The following is a 16520-nucleotide window of genomic DNA, read 5'->3' as shown; positions in this document are numbered from 1 at the left end:
GGCACAGGGCGTGCCCAGGCCCGGCTTCCCCGACAGGTGCAGCTCGTCGCTGGTGAGGCTGGGCTCGCTCTGCAGCAGGGGCGTGGCCGCGGCCTGCAAAACGAATTTGGTGCTCTGAATGCACTGGTCTTGGTCGCACTGGAGCAGGAGGGAGCCAGCAAAGAGAAGCCCAGACGAGATGGCACGGGGTGGGAGGGTAGGGGAAGGGGGTGGGGGGCAGGGGGAGGGCAGGGTGCGAGAGAAAGAGAAACCCGTTAGTGACACTCAGTCAGCAGGGCAGGAGCGTGTGCAGTAGCCGGTTTCACATGGAGACACCCAGCATGTGGTAAACCCCAACACCTGGCACCTGGGAAAGCTGCTCCAGCTCACAGCCCCGACGGGTGCCCAGGGAGGAGGGGCAGCCTCCGCCTGCCATGCTCCTGGCCCTGGTTCACAGAAAGGACCTCACTTCAAACAATTCCACCCACGCATCATAGAACTGTCCACTGGAAACTTACATAATTTTATTAACCAACTAGAGGCCCAGTTCACGAATTTGTGCACGGGTGGGGTCCCTTGGCCTGGCTGGCCATGTGGGCCAATTGGGGCCAATCAGGGCCAGCTGGGGGGAGGGACTGCAGGAGGTTGGCTGGCTACAGCAGGTTGCCTGCGGGAGTACACTGACCACCAGAGGGCAGCTCCTGTGTTGAGTGTCTGGCCCCTGGTGGTCAGTGCATGTCATAGACCTGGGCCCACTCCCTGCACACACCCAGGGGCGCTTTCCGTGGCCACACTGATGACTCGTTAAAACTGTAACAAATCCGTGCTCAGCCTCCTGGCCAGGACCCTGATGAAAGGCTCTCTGGTTTACCCGGGGAAAACTTCAGGACTTAAAAATGTAGCCTAAAGCATTTCATTAAAAGTATCCATCCGGGGGCACAATTACTGGAACCACGGACTTAAGTCTCAAAATGCTACATGCATTCCATAACTTCGGACACGGTTCAACTGATTTCCGCTGGAAGACCACGTCCCCTGGGGCCCGGGGCCAGGCTCCTCCCACAGCAGCGCCCACGGGAGGCTCCTCCCGCATTAGTGCCCACAGGAGGCGCCTGCTGGCTCCAGACCGGCCACCGGGATGGACACCATGATTCTATTAGACTCCGACCAAGGACAGTGCAACGACTGCCCAGCAGGTTTATCATCCTCGTCATATTAACTTTGCACGTTCTGAACATCTCCTTCTCAGAAGAAGCTCAATGAATAGGGAATACGTGAATTTTTTGAAAGGTCAGAGCTTTTCCTCGTTTTGCACAACCTTCATGGTTGTAAATCCCATTGGAGAAGTTTGAGGGGGAAAATGGCCAACACTTCAGGGTTCCTGTGGGACGGCCCAGGGAAAGGTGTCCTGATGCCTCGTCCTTCCCACCTCTGCTTCTCATTCTTACTCGCCCATTTCTTGTTGATCTTTCCACTGGACGGCTTTCCCTCGGTCCCACTGATTTTCTTCTCTTTCCCGCCCACCTGTGTACTTTCCCTCCCACTTCTCTTTTTCTTCTCTTCCCACCTCTCTCCCCTCACCTTGATCTTTCTATATCCAACCCACTCCTTTCCTGGCGTTTGCTCTCTTCATCCAGTAGAGGGAGACATCACTGCTCAATAGTTTCTCTCCCAAGTCACCCAGCTCGGCAGGATTTATTTCTATCCCAGCACCAACACCCAGAAGCCATTGGGAGTATTTTAATGTAACCAGTTATATACTCTGGGAAAATAACAAGCCCCAGGATATTGGACAACGACAATTCATTACTCTGAACAGAAACCGAGAAACTCGTGTTTTCATTCCAAAACAACCCCTTTACAAGTTCCTGTTTATCAGATATAGGGTTGAACCACATGAAATCGCCCTTCTTTTTGGCCAAAAATCACCCGCATGCTGAGTCCTGACAGAACGGAAGTGGGATCACTCGTGAGCCTGTTTATGAAAAGCGCCCCCTGTTGGCAGCGTAACACAGATACGTCTGCGCGCCAGAGCGCTGGCCGGACCTGCAGGAAGTCACTGTGGTGGCCGCTGACTCACTGCCCCAACGCAGCGCGTTTTACTTGCAGAGAGACTTATGGGTTCAGGTGTTCGAATGTTACAATTCAGAAGCCCCCCAGAGATCATTTACTTTTTGTTTCTGCAGATTTTCAAATAAAATCGCTCATGTTGGAAGACGTTTCATTTTACCCTGACTTCGTGTCTGCAGTGACCCTCAGACAGACTACATGTGTGCGCTTTCTAGATGGTCTCTATACACATTAAGAATGAATGAAATTACTTACTTAGTTTGCTCCAATTCTGTCAAAGTATTAATGCTGGGCATTGTTCATTTCTGCCTGCCTATGGCGCTGTGTTCTGGGTCTCATGAATGCTCACTTACCGTTATAAAAGCACCACAAACTTTAAAACCTACCTAAAATGTAGGCTGGGAGCAGAGCTTCCTTTTTATTCTTCTATTAACATTACCATTTAAATCTGCTTAAGTTGTACTGTTCTACAATATTTGATTTTTCAGATTATGCACGAAGAGTTCTCTTGATTTACTAGTTGAGTAAACCATCCCACTGCTAGGTTTAGCCTTGTTTTGATATTGGATTAAGGGGATTTAGAAATTAGGTTAAGTAAATATATCAAATGATCTAAAAAGACAAAAAGAAATCCCAACAACTAGGAGCTATCTTTGTGGTTAGCATGTGATCCCAAAGGGACTCTGTAGCTACATAAACTGTGCCCTGGACGCTATTCACAACTTAAAAGTATTTGACAATAGGTTTAAACATAAACTATGACCCAGGTGCTAGACAGAACTGAAACTGACCATCAAATGAGATGCACGAAGAACTGGACCACGAGTGATGTCACCACTGTGTGCACATGTGCAGAACTTCAATACGGGGTAACAATGAGAGCCAATCGTGGGGAGAACAGGTGCTCAGGTGGCACTGAGGGTCTGCACTAATCCCAGTGTGAGTCAGAATGTCACAGGTGCTCACACGACAGACGCTCTCCTGGGCTGCACGCACCATTTCAATGCTTTCGAGGCCACCTCAGTGCTTGCCTACACTTTCCTCCTTGGGACTGTCGTAGCGGGAGGGCTGCTTAGGCACCACATACCGATCCCCAACCACAAATCTGAGAGATGGCAAGTTAACGGTACATTGTCCTGTTTTTGAGGAAATAAATCAGACCTCAGTGTTGACTTGGATGCCAGGGCTAATTAGATTTGCCTAACCTTTCCATCCCGCACTATCATAGTGCTTCTCTAAGACCTAAAGCCTTTACCTCTCATTCCTAAAACAGCACCTATTTCCCCAGAAGCGCTTTTCCTATCATCCAGGAAGTACCTTGCGGATCTGGACTTTGGTCCTAAAATAAAATAATGTGTTCATTTCCTTCCTCTGCTAAATGGAATGCCTCCCAATGTCCCTCCTTCAAGGAAAGGTCTGGCTAGAGTGCTCACGCCCCAAGGCTAATGCAGCATTATTATCCGCAGAGTGGGTAACACAATTGTGCATCTGGGCTTGTGGCAGTGCCGGCTGCAACGTGTCCTCCAATCATAGAGACAGGCTGCTGTTCAAGGGATGATGCATAACCGATACTGGACTAGCATCCCTCTGTATATGGGGGGAGGGGTGTATAAAACTACCCCCAATAAGTGAGATAAATGATTTCCCATAAGGCAAACAGGCAAAGGGAGACTGCAATCCTGAGAGAAGGGAACTCTCAAGGCGAGGCCCACAGTCAGCCAGCTCTTCCGTTGGGGAAACATCCCCAACCAGGACGCCGGCTCAGGTCTGAGCAGGGCCCAGCAGCTCTGCGGAGTGGGGCAAGTAGAGCTCAGAGCGTCAGGAAGCTGGAGCAGCTGGGACACAGGGCAGGCCCTGGAGAAGAGGATGCTGTGCAGAGAGGGGAACCAGCAGCGGCTGTGGCCACAGGCTCTGGTATGCATGTGCAGTCTCCCCCCTGCAGAGGCTGACAACACAGCAGCTGCAGTGGGGCTGAGAGAGGGACACAGATACTAGAGGGCGAAAGAAGTGCTGGGGGCCACTGACCTCATGAACACCGCCAACACCTTGCTAACGGCCCTGCGATCCAGCGAGGGCCTAGGGAAGCTGTGCCTTAGGAGCAAGAATCATGCCCTACAGTGGGACCCTGGAAAGTTCAAGGTGATTAGCGAGTAGCTGAACTGCTTGCGAGAATGAGAATCGACAGTCTTCTAACGAAGATAACAAAATCCAGAGTCTCTACACTATTGTCCAAAATACGCAGTATTCAATACAATGTCAACAGACATCCAGAGACAGGAAAATGGGATCTGGAGTCCAGAAAAAAAGCGGTCACCAGACACCAAACCCTGATGTCCTTATCAGGTAACGATGTTAAGCTTCCCACCCCCGGCTCTTCCCCTCACCCAGTTACTTCCATTGCTGCCCAGTTGCTCAGAGTGGATACAATTGAGCTGGCTGATCTTGCAGCCCATGGCTATGAGGGAAATAATAATAAAAGAATAACAGCTAATCCTTATACAGAACTTATCGGTGCTAGGCAAGATGCTAAGTGCTTTGCGTACATCAACTCACTCCTCATAGAAACCCTGCAAGGTCAGGATCCAACAGTCCCCTGGATGAAAATTCTGAGAGGTTAAGTGACTTGTCAAGGTCACTCCTCTAGTAAGTGACAATTGTCTGGCTCCTCCCACACGTAGTCCCCCTCCTGGCTTTGAGGGGGGCCGAGGGAAGGCCTGTTTAAGCCTTGGCTGGCACTGGGAGGATGTCGCTGCACACCTGTCACGGCTGGAACTTCCGGTCCAGGGCGGTGCTGTACACCGGCTCCAGAGTGACCCCTGCGATTTTAACATTTCTCTCTGACAGAGTCGTTCCTAAGGGCCACTTGTGAGGGCGAGTGCAGACAGAACAAAATGTCCCGGATCGCATGGGGGGGGCGTGGCAAGGACTGATGTGTACACACTTTCTTCCAAAGAAGAGGAATTATTAGCGAAGCAAAGCAAAACAACACAACACAAACGAAACACCACTCCCGACAAACAAACCTAGCGAGGCTGCTGGGGCTGGGCCTCGCCCCCGTCTGTAAACACCGCGGACGGAGGCCACGGCCGAGCGGTCTCCCTGAGCCCCAGTGGTCGGAGGCCGTGCCTTCCCCTCACAGTTCTCTGTGCTCAGAAGCCAGGGCCCGGGAGCCTCAGGCCTGGAAAGGCCTGTCGATCACGGGAGCTCTGCTGTGGGTGACTCAGGGCCACGGAGGGCAATAGCGCCACGAGGCCCCCACGCCCATTCCCTTTAGAAACACGGAACTTCTTTAGGGAATCTGGTCCAGATAAAGCTGGGATTCCCGGTGCCCACGGAAAGCCCCCCGCCCCGCCCCCGAGTCTGCCACCCAGAAACAAAGCCCGCCTTTCCACGCTCAGCCACACCTGCAGCCCCTGGGAGAGGCTCCCTCAGCCTTCGCTGTGGGAGAATGAACCCTGGTCTGATTATTCGCACTCAGGTGTGCGTGGCGGGTGTGAGATTTGGCTGAATGTGGGGAACTGGCAGTGCCATCCATGGCACACTACAGGGGGATGGGATCAGACCAGACTGAGCAGAGGGACAGAATGGGGCCTGGGCACCCTCCAGCCACCCAGCCCTGCGAGGGCAGCTGGATCCCGTCCCCCCAATGACTCTGTGGCCTGTGCAAGGGGACTTTCCATCACCAGGTGCCACAAGCTGTTTCTGGAGGAGATGTTGTGTGTCCTTCCCCTTCACAGCCCCTAACACACCTGTCACTCGGCGGCCACAGCCCCTTCCCCTTGCCCAAGCCTCTCAGTCCCTGGTGTCCAGGAGCTTTGAAGGTGCGCTGGTCTAGGGGCGCCCAGTCTAGGGGTGCCTGGTCTAGGGGCACCAGGTCTAGGGGCGCCTGGTCTACGGGCGCCTGGTCTAGGGGCACCAGGTCTAGGGGCGCCTGGTCTAGAGGCGCCTGGTGTAACTGGGTTAGTGAGCACAGAAGCGTAAGAGAACCCTTTCAGGGTGTCGCCCTGCAGGCAGCTCCTACCATGTCGCTCTGCGAGGCGGTGGCCCCATACGTGGCCAGCCCGTTGGAGGGCGCGGCTGGCTGAGGCGTGTCAGGCTGGACGTACCCTCTTCTGTCAATGAGGCTACAAGAGAGAACAAAGCAGAACAGGAGGAGAGTGAGCAGAAAGCCGAAGACGCCATCAATACTGTTTATTTCTACTTGGGGGGAGCGGTGTCCCTCCTTCTGTGCAGGGAGCTGAATGTGGGTCTGCAGCTGTCGCTGGGAAACGGGAACACCACCCCCCACCCCATGAGCACATTGTCATACCGTGTAGGAATGTCTTAGAGGCAACTGCAGTGCACGATTCTGGGCACATAGCTGCTGCCACTGTTAACGTCATTGTCGTATCATCACAACTGCCACTGCTTCAGGCCCCACACGACGGCCTCTAACTATTTTGGCATTGACCTTCTACACAACTCACTCCTAACTCAGTTCCACCGGTTTTCTAATTGCTTCCTGCATCGTGTCCTGGTTCCCTTGCTGTGCTAACGACAGCTCCCTGCTCCCCACTGACCCACAACAATTCATGAGGTCACATGCCTCAGTTTCCCTATTTGACCCTGAGGGATTTTCCCCAAACCGGACACAAATTCACTGGAAGAACCAAGAAGGTGTCAAGTACAACACAACAAACAGCCAGGTCTCTGTGGTCTTTATTTCACTGAGGCCGTGCCCCTGTGGCACCAGTGGACGGTGTGGCCTAATCCCCCCGCAGCGGCCGCATCTCTTCCCAGTGGGGCCTGTGCTCCCTCATCTGAGGCGTGTTCTAGGGCGTGTGCTAAGGTGTGTTCTAGAGCGTGTGCTAAAGCATGTTCTAGGGTGTGTGCTAAGGTGTGTTCTAGAGGGTGTGTGCTAAGGCGTGTTCTAGGGCTTGTGCTAGGGCGTGTGCTAAGGCGTGTTCTAGGGCGTGTGCTAAGGCTTGTGCTAAGGCATGTTCTAGGGTGTGTGCTAAGGTGTGTTCTAGAGGGCGTGTGCTAAGGCGTGTTCTAGGGCGTGTGTTAAGGCATGTCCTAGGGCGTGTGCTAAGGCGTGTTCTAGGGTGTGTGCTAAGGGGTGTTCTAGAGGGCGTGTGCGAAGGCGTGTTCTAGGGCGTGGGCTAAGGGGTGTTCTAGAGGGCGTGTGCGAAGGCGTGTTCTAGGGCGTGGGCTAAGGGGTGTTCTAGAGGGCGTGTGCGAAGGCGTGTTCTAGGGCGTGGGCTAAGGGGTGTTCTAGAGGGCGTGTGCTAAGGCGAGTTCTAGGGCGTGTGCTACGGCGTGTGCTAGGGCGTGTGCTAAGGTGTGTGTTTTCGGAGCCTGGTGAGGAGCACCCTGCTTTCTGAACCTCACCTTGGAGAGACGGGCCCACACAGGGCGACACAGCAGTTCGTGCAGATATTTCCGTAGCTGTAGGGATTGTAATTTTCTTTACCTCTTTTATTTGACCAAGATCCTTTAATCTGAAAGAAGACAGGAACACAGCATCCCTTACACCAATGCCACAGTCTGAGCGGCTGGACCACAAGAAGTCCGTGGGAATGCAAATCATCTTCCCTCCGCCTGCGGCAGGGGATGGAGATGCTGCTCAAGGAAAACTGGCATTTATGCCCAACCTGGGAACACCCCCACCAGCAGGCAGACTAGGGAGAACGCATTCTCTGGGGACGAGCTCTTATTGCTGCTACGTAGCGCCAGAGGCCGCTCACACGAGCCACGCGATCCGCTCACGCTCACATTCGTGCTCAAACAGCCACCAAGTGAACGGCAGCGGGAGGGGTACCAGGGCCCGACTGCCAGTTTAGAACCGTCTGAATTTGGCCTCAATGTGTTGCCAAAGTAACTGTGCAGATTCTAAGAGTCACAGTTGCCAAATTAAATAACTGTTCATATTCTTGCATCTCATTGATGCTGGTTTTCTCAAGCCTCTACGGCAAATGGAGCGATTCAGAGACATGGACTGATACTTAGAGCAGAGAGGAAAATGAAGAAGCATTTTCCAACAGAACGTCTCTTGTTTTGATGCCTCCTCTCCATCGCATGAAGTAGAGGCAGGTAACCCTGTGCAAAGGTTAAACTTGGGGTCTGGCTGATCCCCAGAGCCAACATGGAGACGTTAACTAGGAGGCAGGCTCCACGTTCACCTGTGATGCCACCTGCCCAGTCTCTCCTTGGGCTTGGTGGCGAGGGGCTCACATAACCACTGAAGAGGAACAGGACAGACCCTGGCTCCTAACCTCTTCCATCCCTCCCCGCACCCCCCCTCGGTTCCCGAACACAAAGGCACAGCCCCCGCCCTGCGCTGAAGGAACTCACGTCTTCATTGGTCGTCTGGTTGGAGCTGATGAGATACGTGTGGAAGCCCAGGAGCCCGACGATGGACCAGACCGAGAAGAAGCACACCACGGCCTCCAGCACGGTGACCGAGTCAAGGACGGGAACTGGGGCTGGAGCTCTCGAGTGCCCGGGGGCTGCGGTGGCCGGAGGCGTGGACGGGGACGCCACCGACACTCACTGGGCCTCGTGCGTCTATCTAGCCTCCCCTCGAGCTCCCTACCCGAGGGGCACCTGGGACAGGCCCTCCCCCCATTCTCCTGCCACCTGCCCAGTAAATGACGGGTGGGCTCCCTGCACGTGACCTGCTGCCTTCTTCACGGCCTCGGACCGTCCTCCCGGCCTGACCTCCTCGCCTTTCCTGGTGACTCACACTGTGCAGCCACCGACGGCTGCACCGGGAAGCGAGCGGCTGGAGCTGACAGCGCCCCGCCTCCGCCTTCGAGGGAAGGATGCCACATTGAACATCACTTCGAGGACAGACTCTCATTTTGGCTACTGAGTGCCGAGGGCTGTGGTGCCAATAGGTTTGCCCCAGGCCTGAGGGCGAGGCTGAGGGGGGCTTGTTGCGGGGTGACCGTGGGGGGCTGTACTGGGTGGGGTTGTCCACAGGGCTCTCCCTGGGCAGCCCTCCCACACCTGGGTGCTGCCTGCTCCCACCTGCGCGTGGGCTTCCCAACCAGCGGGGGCATTTCGCAGACTGGCTCGGGGTTAGGGTCACTTTATTTGGGGACGCTCCCCCCCCTCCCCCGGCTCAGCCAGGTCTGACACAGAAGGCTGGGAGCCCTGGAGGCTCACGGTGTTGGGTGACGGGCAGACCCGCAGGTGTTACAGCCACAGCAGGAGGAGGCTGCGTTCTTCAACAGAACAGATCATCGCCAAGGGTGGGACAACGTGAAAAGACTAGAGGATTTCTCTGTCCCACAAATGTTTATAAAATTCTATTTACAAGATACAGATGTTTCTCGGGGGAAAAATAATTCTCATAGGCCTGGGAGTTTCAGTCTGCACCATGCCTCCCCAGTAATGAATCGCAGGCCAGAGAGAAGACATGCTCAGGCTTCCTGATGCCCCCACGCGTGGAAGCCACAGGTCGTTCTGTGACAGAGCCCCTGATTTTCTTCAGGATTGGAGGCAATTCCCCTTGAGACCAGAGACATGCGTACACTCGTCAGGGCAGCGCCATGATCTGCCACGTCAGTGACTGCGCGCCCGCCGGGGACGGGGCCGCCTGGGGAACGGGAGAAATGAGGGGTCCAGCCGCTAACCCACTGTCAGCATCAGGACACGCGGCTGGCTGCTCCGGGAGAGGCGGACAGCGCCTCCCTTCTCCAAGGTCTGAGCCTCGAAGCTGCGAGCTCAGAGAGGCAGCCCGGAGGCAGCAGGACCTCTGGGGGGAGTGTCCCCAGGCGGGCCGGCCGAGGGGGACAGCCGGGTCCTCTGGAGTCTAGACTGCCAGCACACGATGTCCCCGCTGCCCTCACGGAGGAAGGAGGAGAGGGAAACCCAGGCGGTGTTTGGAAAAGCAGACAGACGTGGCTGGGCAGGGGGTAAACATGCAGGGGTAGGAGGGTCGGGGGGGAATAGGGAGATGCAGAGAGGTGGACCCCTCCCCATCCATGTTTGTCTGCTTTTCCCTGTGCAGCCCGGCAACCCCTTCCTTCTCCCAGGGCTGCCCGGTAGCAAATGGTTCTGGTGGGAAGCCTGGTGTGCACCCGGGGACACGTGGACAGCGGCCTATGTGCCGAAGATGGTCTCATTCTCACTGCCTTCCGACAGGTCGCTTTTGCAGGTGCCCCTTCTAACCCCATCGGCCACCCAAGAGGGGCAGCCCGCTGGGAGCCGTGCCCCCCTGTGTGAAAGCAGAGGCCGAGTGGAGGCCAGGGACAGCGAGGAGTCCAGGGGCCGGCAGCCGGGAAACGGGGTGTCCAGGGAGGTGACGCCGGCAAGGAATCTGCAGAGGCTGGCGGTCAAGCCAAGAAACAGACACATGAAGCCAGCCAAGAAATGGTCGCGGGTAGAAAAGAGAATTAAAAAAGGAAGCAAAGACTTTTCACCGAACAACCCGGGACGAGCTGACCTCAGACGTGCTCCGTGTCCCCAGAAGTTTACTTCCAGGGCGGCCGACGGCCATGCCCAATACACACAACATTCCTGTGTGCGAACCATGGGAAACTGCGAGTGGGGGTGAGGGACAGCGGTGAGCGTGGCTGCCCCCAGATCCTGTCCCTTTGCAAAGCTGCTTCTATCGCCACCCCACTGTTTTCCGGTGGATGTGGAACTTTAAAGGTTTAGCGCAAAAACAAAATAGGCACTTTCTATATTAGTATCTCGTGCCTTAGAAACGTTTAATAAATAGCAGAAGGCAGTCTCCCCATCAGCTCACTGCGGTGTCAAAATGACACGATGCAAGGTGGGGTGTAGACCGCGGCCCCCTCCAGCTCCTCCCACAGCGGCTCTGAAGGGAAGTCATCACCTTTCCTGCCCATGGCTGGTATCACAGGCACGTGCCAGGTGCCGGCCAAACGCTTCACAGGGACACACTTAACCCTCAGATCAACCCAGTGAGAAGCACAATTCCCACTTGACACCGAGGGAAACTGAGGCAGGAAGCAGCTAAGAATTTGCTTAAGCAACAGCAGAGCTAGGTTTTGAGCCCTGGGTGTGGCTCTTCTAGTGCGATGACCTGTGGGCTGGCTCCTCTCTTCGTTCTCGCTGGGGCAGGCGGCTCCGGCTCACCGTCCCCCCTCTGCTGGGGAGTCCCTGTCCGGGTCCTGAACCGGTGGCCTCTGCAGGAGCTGGCCCACACACTCACCCTGACTGCGGCACCGACACCTGACGACACACCTGCTCCCCGACCCTCACAGATGCTGTCTATGCCAGAATAAGAATATGAATTTCTCTGAAATGTATAAAAACCCATGGATTTTTAAAAAGAGAGAAATGAGAGGAAACGTGCCAACTCAGAAAAAAATGCAACAAACAACAAACATTTTTCTTATGACTTCAGGCGGCTTAGAAACTCCCCGACGCAGCTCCACGGACACACACTGACCCCCCAGGAAGATGTCCTGGTTTGTTCTAGCCCTTTCGTCTTACAGACCGGAAGCTGAGGCTCAGAGTCCTCCAGCCACTTAGAAGAGCTCACAGAGCAGTCCACGGTGAAACAGCTAGAATGTGGTCTCCCAGACTTCGGGGGGAGAGAACCTCCCCAAGGCCACCAGCAAAGACACACTGAGGGTCCATCCTACCCATCACACATACATCCTCACTAATGAGCAGGACTTCGTGGTCTAAGCACATCACGACCCGGCAGAACTAAAGCATGCTCTTCTGGAATACACATTCATGATGCAGCAACGCAGCTCATCACTTCTCAACCGCTTCACTCCACGGACAGGGGCATTCTCCTCCGAAGCAAGTATTTCCACAGAAAACAACCGCCAGAACAGGGGGCGTCTGGCACTCACACCACTGCCCGGGGGACAGGGGTTGGTGACACACATGAAATATTTGTGAGCTTTTTAGTGAAAAAGCCCAGCCCCTCACTTTTAAGCATGGACGTGCTCCTGAAATCCTCCTCTACTTGCAGGAAGAATAAGGAAGATGAGGGCTGGGAGCGGCGCCCGGACGCCCACTCACCCTCCTGCTCTGCCCCTCGGGCACGGGCAGCTCGGCCGTCGCATTTGCCTGACTCTCGCTCTTGCCTCTCATTTGCTCTGGGAGAGAAATGGGGGTTTTGTCGGACTCTTCTGTGTTGGCTGAGGAGCTGCCCTGGGATATTTTGGCTTCGGCGTTAGGTCACCTTTTTCCAGGCAGGAGCCGGCATGACAGTGGGTCAGGAGATGCCACAAAACCAGAGGGACCGAATCAGCAGGAGCAAAGCTATACAGGTAATAATCCCTGTAACCTGTGCTGGGTCAGTCTTCATGGGGCCTGTTACCATTTTCAACTTGAACTCAGGGAAGGGAAGATAGATCTCTCTCTCTCTCTCTCTCTCTCATCTATCTATCTATCTATCTATCTACCATCTTCTTATGTGTCTCTGTGTATAAACATACATATTTTTTTACCCATCCTTTTTTTGCCTCTCGTCCTGTCTCTCCTGAATTAACAGAAAGGGCAGAACAGGGGAGGGAGGTCAGCGATGTAGACTTAGAAGTGACCAGGCAGCTAGTCAGCTGCATGAGGCCTGAGGGGCAGACAGAACAAGGGCCTCCCCAAAGATGCCCAATCCCTGGCACCTGAGAACACATTGCCTACCAGTCAAAAGGGAGTATGTGGATTGCAGGTATGGACCTTGAGATGGGAGGTTACCCAGAATGATGAGGGTGGGGCCCGTCTGCAAAGGCAGGGAGGTTCTGGCTGAGGTCAGAGCGATAGCAGAAGGGAAGGAAGGATTCAAGGTGTGAGAGGGACTTGATCCGCTGTTGCTGGTTTTGCAGAGAAAAGGAGCTGTGAGTCAGGGGATGCATCAAGGAATGGGGACCTGTCCCGTTCCCCAGCAACTCAGCCAGCCCCCGCTGGGAGAGACGCTCCCCAGGGCCTTCAGGTAAGAGTCCACGTGGGACAACACCTGGATTTCAGCCTGTGGGACCCAGAGCAGGACCCAGCCGAGCCCACTGGACTCTGACCTGCAGGGCTGTGTGACGATACATTCATGCTGCTTAAGCCTCTAAACTGTGGCTTTGTTACCGCGGCCACAGGAAGCTCACAGGCAGCAGTGCTGCGAGGGGCCTGTCATGCACTCAGGGCAGGTCGAGGCCACCAGGCTCCTGACCGTGAGGCCCGGCTTAGGCAACAGCCCCTTTCCTCGAGGGCCGGCATCAGGCTGTGGGGGAGGGTCAGCAGCGATGTGGCAACACCGGAAAGACAGGCTGAGGTTCTGCGAGTGTTCACACCCCGGCCACGGGAAAGGTCTTCGCCTCCGCCTGAGAGTGAGCTTCCGAGAGAAAATAAGCTAAAATTTGCTCTGGACCAAATAAGAGCATTACCCCCCCCCCATGTGAATAGTTTCGGCAGCAAAGTCGGCGTGCCACCCGATCCATCGCCACTCTTGCCTTCCTTCCTTCCGTCTGCAGCGTCTGCCTCTTCCCCTCGTGGGGAACGCGGCGCACCGGGCTCTGCAGGCTCTGAGCACAGCCCGACCGTGAGGGCAGCAGGCGTGAGCTCTGGCGGCCTGGCAGAGCTGCCCACCGCAGCAGGCGCCTCCTCGCGATCGCGCCTCCCACGCACGTGAGCGATGCTTTGGCACTGAGCATGCTCACATACATCCCAAAGAGTGGATTTTGTTGGCGCGGCACTGTCTAGCACAGAGTGGGTGACTTCTGTAACCAACGGCCACACATTTAGAGGCTTAAAGCAAAGAACTGACACAAAAGGGTTTGAAGAACTGAGCGAACCCCATGACTGGCTGTGATGGAGCAGGAGGTAGAGCTGTTACCCGTCTAGGACTTGCTACCGGTCTTTCCTTACGACTCACCCCAGGATGGTGAGGTGGTAAGACCCTCCCTGGGTGGGGAGGTCTGTAGTGGACGGCACCCCTCCACGCCCCCAGCAACAAGCCCAGCCACACCGCTGCACTGCTCAGCGGGGAGGGCGTGTCTGCAGGTGCCCATGACAACCCGGGGAGCAGCGGGCAGCCCGAAGGCCCTGGAGCGGAGCAGCTGAGCTCCCTCAGCCCCCCACCCCCCACAGTGAGGAGTCCCTGTCACTGACGTCATTTTGCCCCAGACGGAGACGTATGCAGGTGATGTGTACATCATCGCAGTAAAGTTCTTTTCTTAAGAGTTCTCTACCACGAGATGAGGACTCCTGGGAATAATGGGGAGTTCAAGTCCAGGCCACCTGGTTACCTGAAGACGAAAGAGAGCCTGGGCCCAGATGGAGCGGTCATTGGGGCCGGCTGGCGGGCGCCACACCAGTGAGTGGAAAACCTCAGTAGACGGGGAAGGGAGTGGGAGCCCACGCAAGAACTTAATGGGTGAACATCTGCCTCAAGAAGTTTAAAATACTATGGTACATGCCCATATATTCCGAGAGGATGGGACTCACCCACATGCCTTGGGAGTGACCATCTCTGGTCCAGCCAGGGCTGTGAAAGGTGTTCCGTTTCTGAACGTAGATACGGGTCATCTGTACGGCCCAGAGGAAGGCCCAACTGACCCCAGACAGAATCCAGAGGCTCACGGGGTGGGTTCCCCTCTGGTGGCCGCCCACAGGGACACCCATAAAGATTCTGTAGGGACCACCCGCTGATCAGAACGAAGCCAGTTTGTAGCTTGCAGCCTCGCTTCTCCACAAACCAACCCGCGGTAACCCAATCATGTGGGTTCCTGGGGGGCAAGAGGCACACTTGCTTTCTAGCTAAAGAGCACGTCACCGAAACTGGGCGCAAGGCGCCACTCGGAGTTGGAGCATTCGGACGCCACTCCTCGTGCAGGTGGACGTCAGGGAGTTCTCCGGGTGCCTTCCGGGACAGAAAGAATAGGGCTGCTGGGAAGACAAGCCAAGGCGCGGGGTGGAGGGCACCCGGAGGTCGGTCCAATGCGTGACGCCCGAGCCTTCCACACACATATGGTACATGCCCATATATTCCGAGAGGATGGGACTCACCCACATGCCTTGGGAGTGACCATCTTTGGTCCAGCCAGGGCTGTGAAAGGTGTTCCGTTTCTGAACGTAGATACGGGTCATCTGTACGGCCCAGAGGAAGGCCCAACTGACCCCAGACAGAATCCAGAGGCTCACGGGGTGGGTTCCCCTCTGGTGGCCGCCCACAGGGACACCCATAAAGATTCTGTAGGGACCACCCGCTGATCAGAACGAAGCCAGTTTGTAGCTTGCAGCCTCGCTTCTCCACAAACCAACCCGAGGTAACCCAATCATGTGGGTTCCTGGGGGGCAAGAGGCACACTTGCTTTCTAGCTAAAGAGCACGTCACCGAAACTGGGCGCAAGGCGCCACTCGGAGTTGGAGCATTCGGACGCCACTCCTCGTGCAGGTGGACGTCAGGGAGTTCTCCGGGTGCCTTCCGGGACAGAAAGAATAGGGCTGCTGGGAAGACAAGCCAAGGCGCGGGGTGGAGGGCACCCGGAGGTCGGTCCAATGCGTGACGCCCGAGCCTTCCACACACAACACCACACCCACAAAGGATATCTGGCGGGACTGTCCTTAATCGCATTCAGGAATCCTGTTTGCTGTGAACCTGGGGGAACAAAACAACATTTAGTATTAAGACCAACACTTGGCATTCAAACATTCACCCCCAGAACAACAGCCTTCACGCGGCGCTCTCCCATCTGCAGGGAAACAATCGGTGTCTCAGGACCAATGCAGTGACTGTATCGTGTATGTGCTGCGGCCCCGGGGCACGGCCTGGATGGCGATGCCACTGAAGCTACTCAACGGGAAAATGGCAGATTCACGAGAGGCAACAGCTGCAGGGTGATTTTTCAGTCAAAGCAGATGGATGTCTGCATCCTCGCCCATAAATTGTAGTTCTGATGACGCCTTTGTTCCCCTCATTTTAATAGGAAAACAGAATACTGCATGCGGTTTTTTCTCTTCTTTCATGAAAGACTGTTTTCCCAGGGTTTGTTAACCCCTGACCCTGGAGGTCCTAGGAACGAGGCTACGTATAAAATACGTTTTTCTCTGCGCCCAGAGAAAGCACACGCATAACGCTGAAGTCTACTACTGACTCCTTTTGGGTTTAAGACATGTGAATGTGAGCTGTCTGCGCCAGAAAACATTTCTCTAAGGGCTCGAGTGAAGATGCATCTGACGAGAGGCAATCTTTAGTTTACAGACTGACATTATGGTTTCTGTGACTCACAGCCCATAGGAGGAACCGTGGCTGTTCCATTGTGGGGGTGATGCGGGTCCCTGGTGTACTGCGCAGAGCCCTGTGTTTGGGGACATGGTGTGGCTCCGGGCAGCGATGAGATGACCAGGGAGGACTGACAGAACAGGATGGTCCTAGTGCATTCCCGCGGCACACGGGGCTGCTGCAGCGTCAGCGTGGGAGCTGCAGGCAGGGTCCCAGGCCCCGCTGTGTGCGTGGAAACCTGTCCAGCCATGGGAAGGCTGTGAGCGGACGGCTCCACGTTCTTCCTCAA

At 55.4% G+C, this 16520-nt stretch overlaps 1 protein-coding gene across 1 annotated transcript in view; it reads right to left on the bottom strand.

The window, feature by feature from the left end:
- ZDHHC14 (zinc finger, DHHC-type containing 14) overlaps positions 1-16520 on the bottom strand; it is a 203258-nt gene that overhangs the window by 907 nt on the left and 185831 nt on the right. Inside the window, exons 5-9 of the mRNA XM_006757706.1 lie at positions 15559-15607; positions 8383-8485; positions 7420-7529; positions 6071-6173; positions 6-138 (exon numbers count right to left, since the gene is read on the bottom strand). Of these exons, the coding sequence (XP_006757769.1) occupies positions 6-138; positions 6071-6173; positions 7420-7529; positions 8383-8485; positions 15559-15607 (498 nt within the window). The remainder of the gene's footprint in view (positions 1-5; positions 139-6070; positions 6174-7419; positions 7530-8382; positions 8486-15558; positions 15608-16520) is intronic.

Source organism: Myotis davidii, unplaced genomic scaffold (genome assembly GCF_000327345.1).
Source record: "Myotis davidii unplaced genomic scaffold, ASM32734v1 scaffold1494, whole genome shotgun sequence".
In the NCBI taxonomy this organism is placed as follows: domain Eukaryota; kingdom Metazoa; phylum Chordata; class Mammalia; order Chiroptera; family Vespertilionidae; genus Myotis; species Myotis davidii.
The sequence above is the reverse complement of the archived record's forward strand: the minus strand, read 5'-3'. Positions and strand labels throughout refer to the sequence as shown.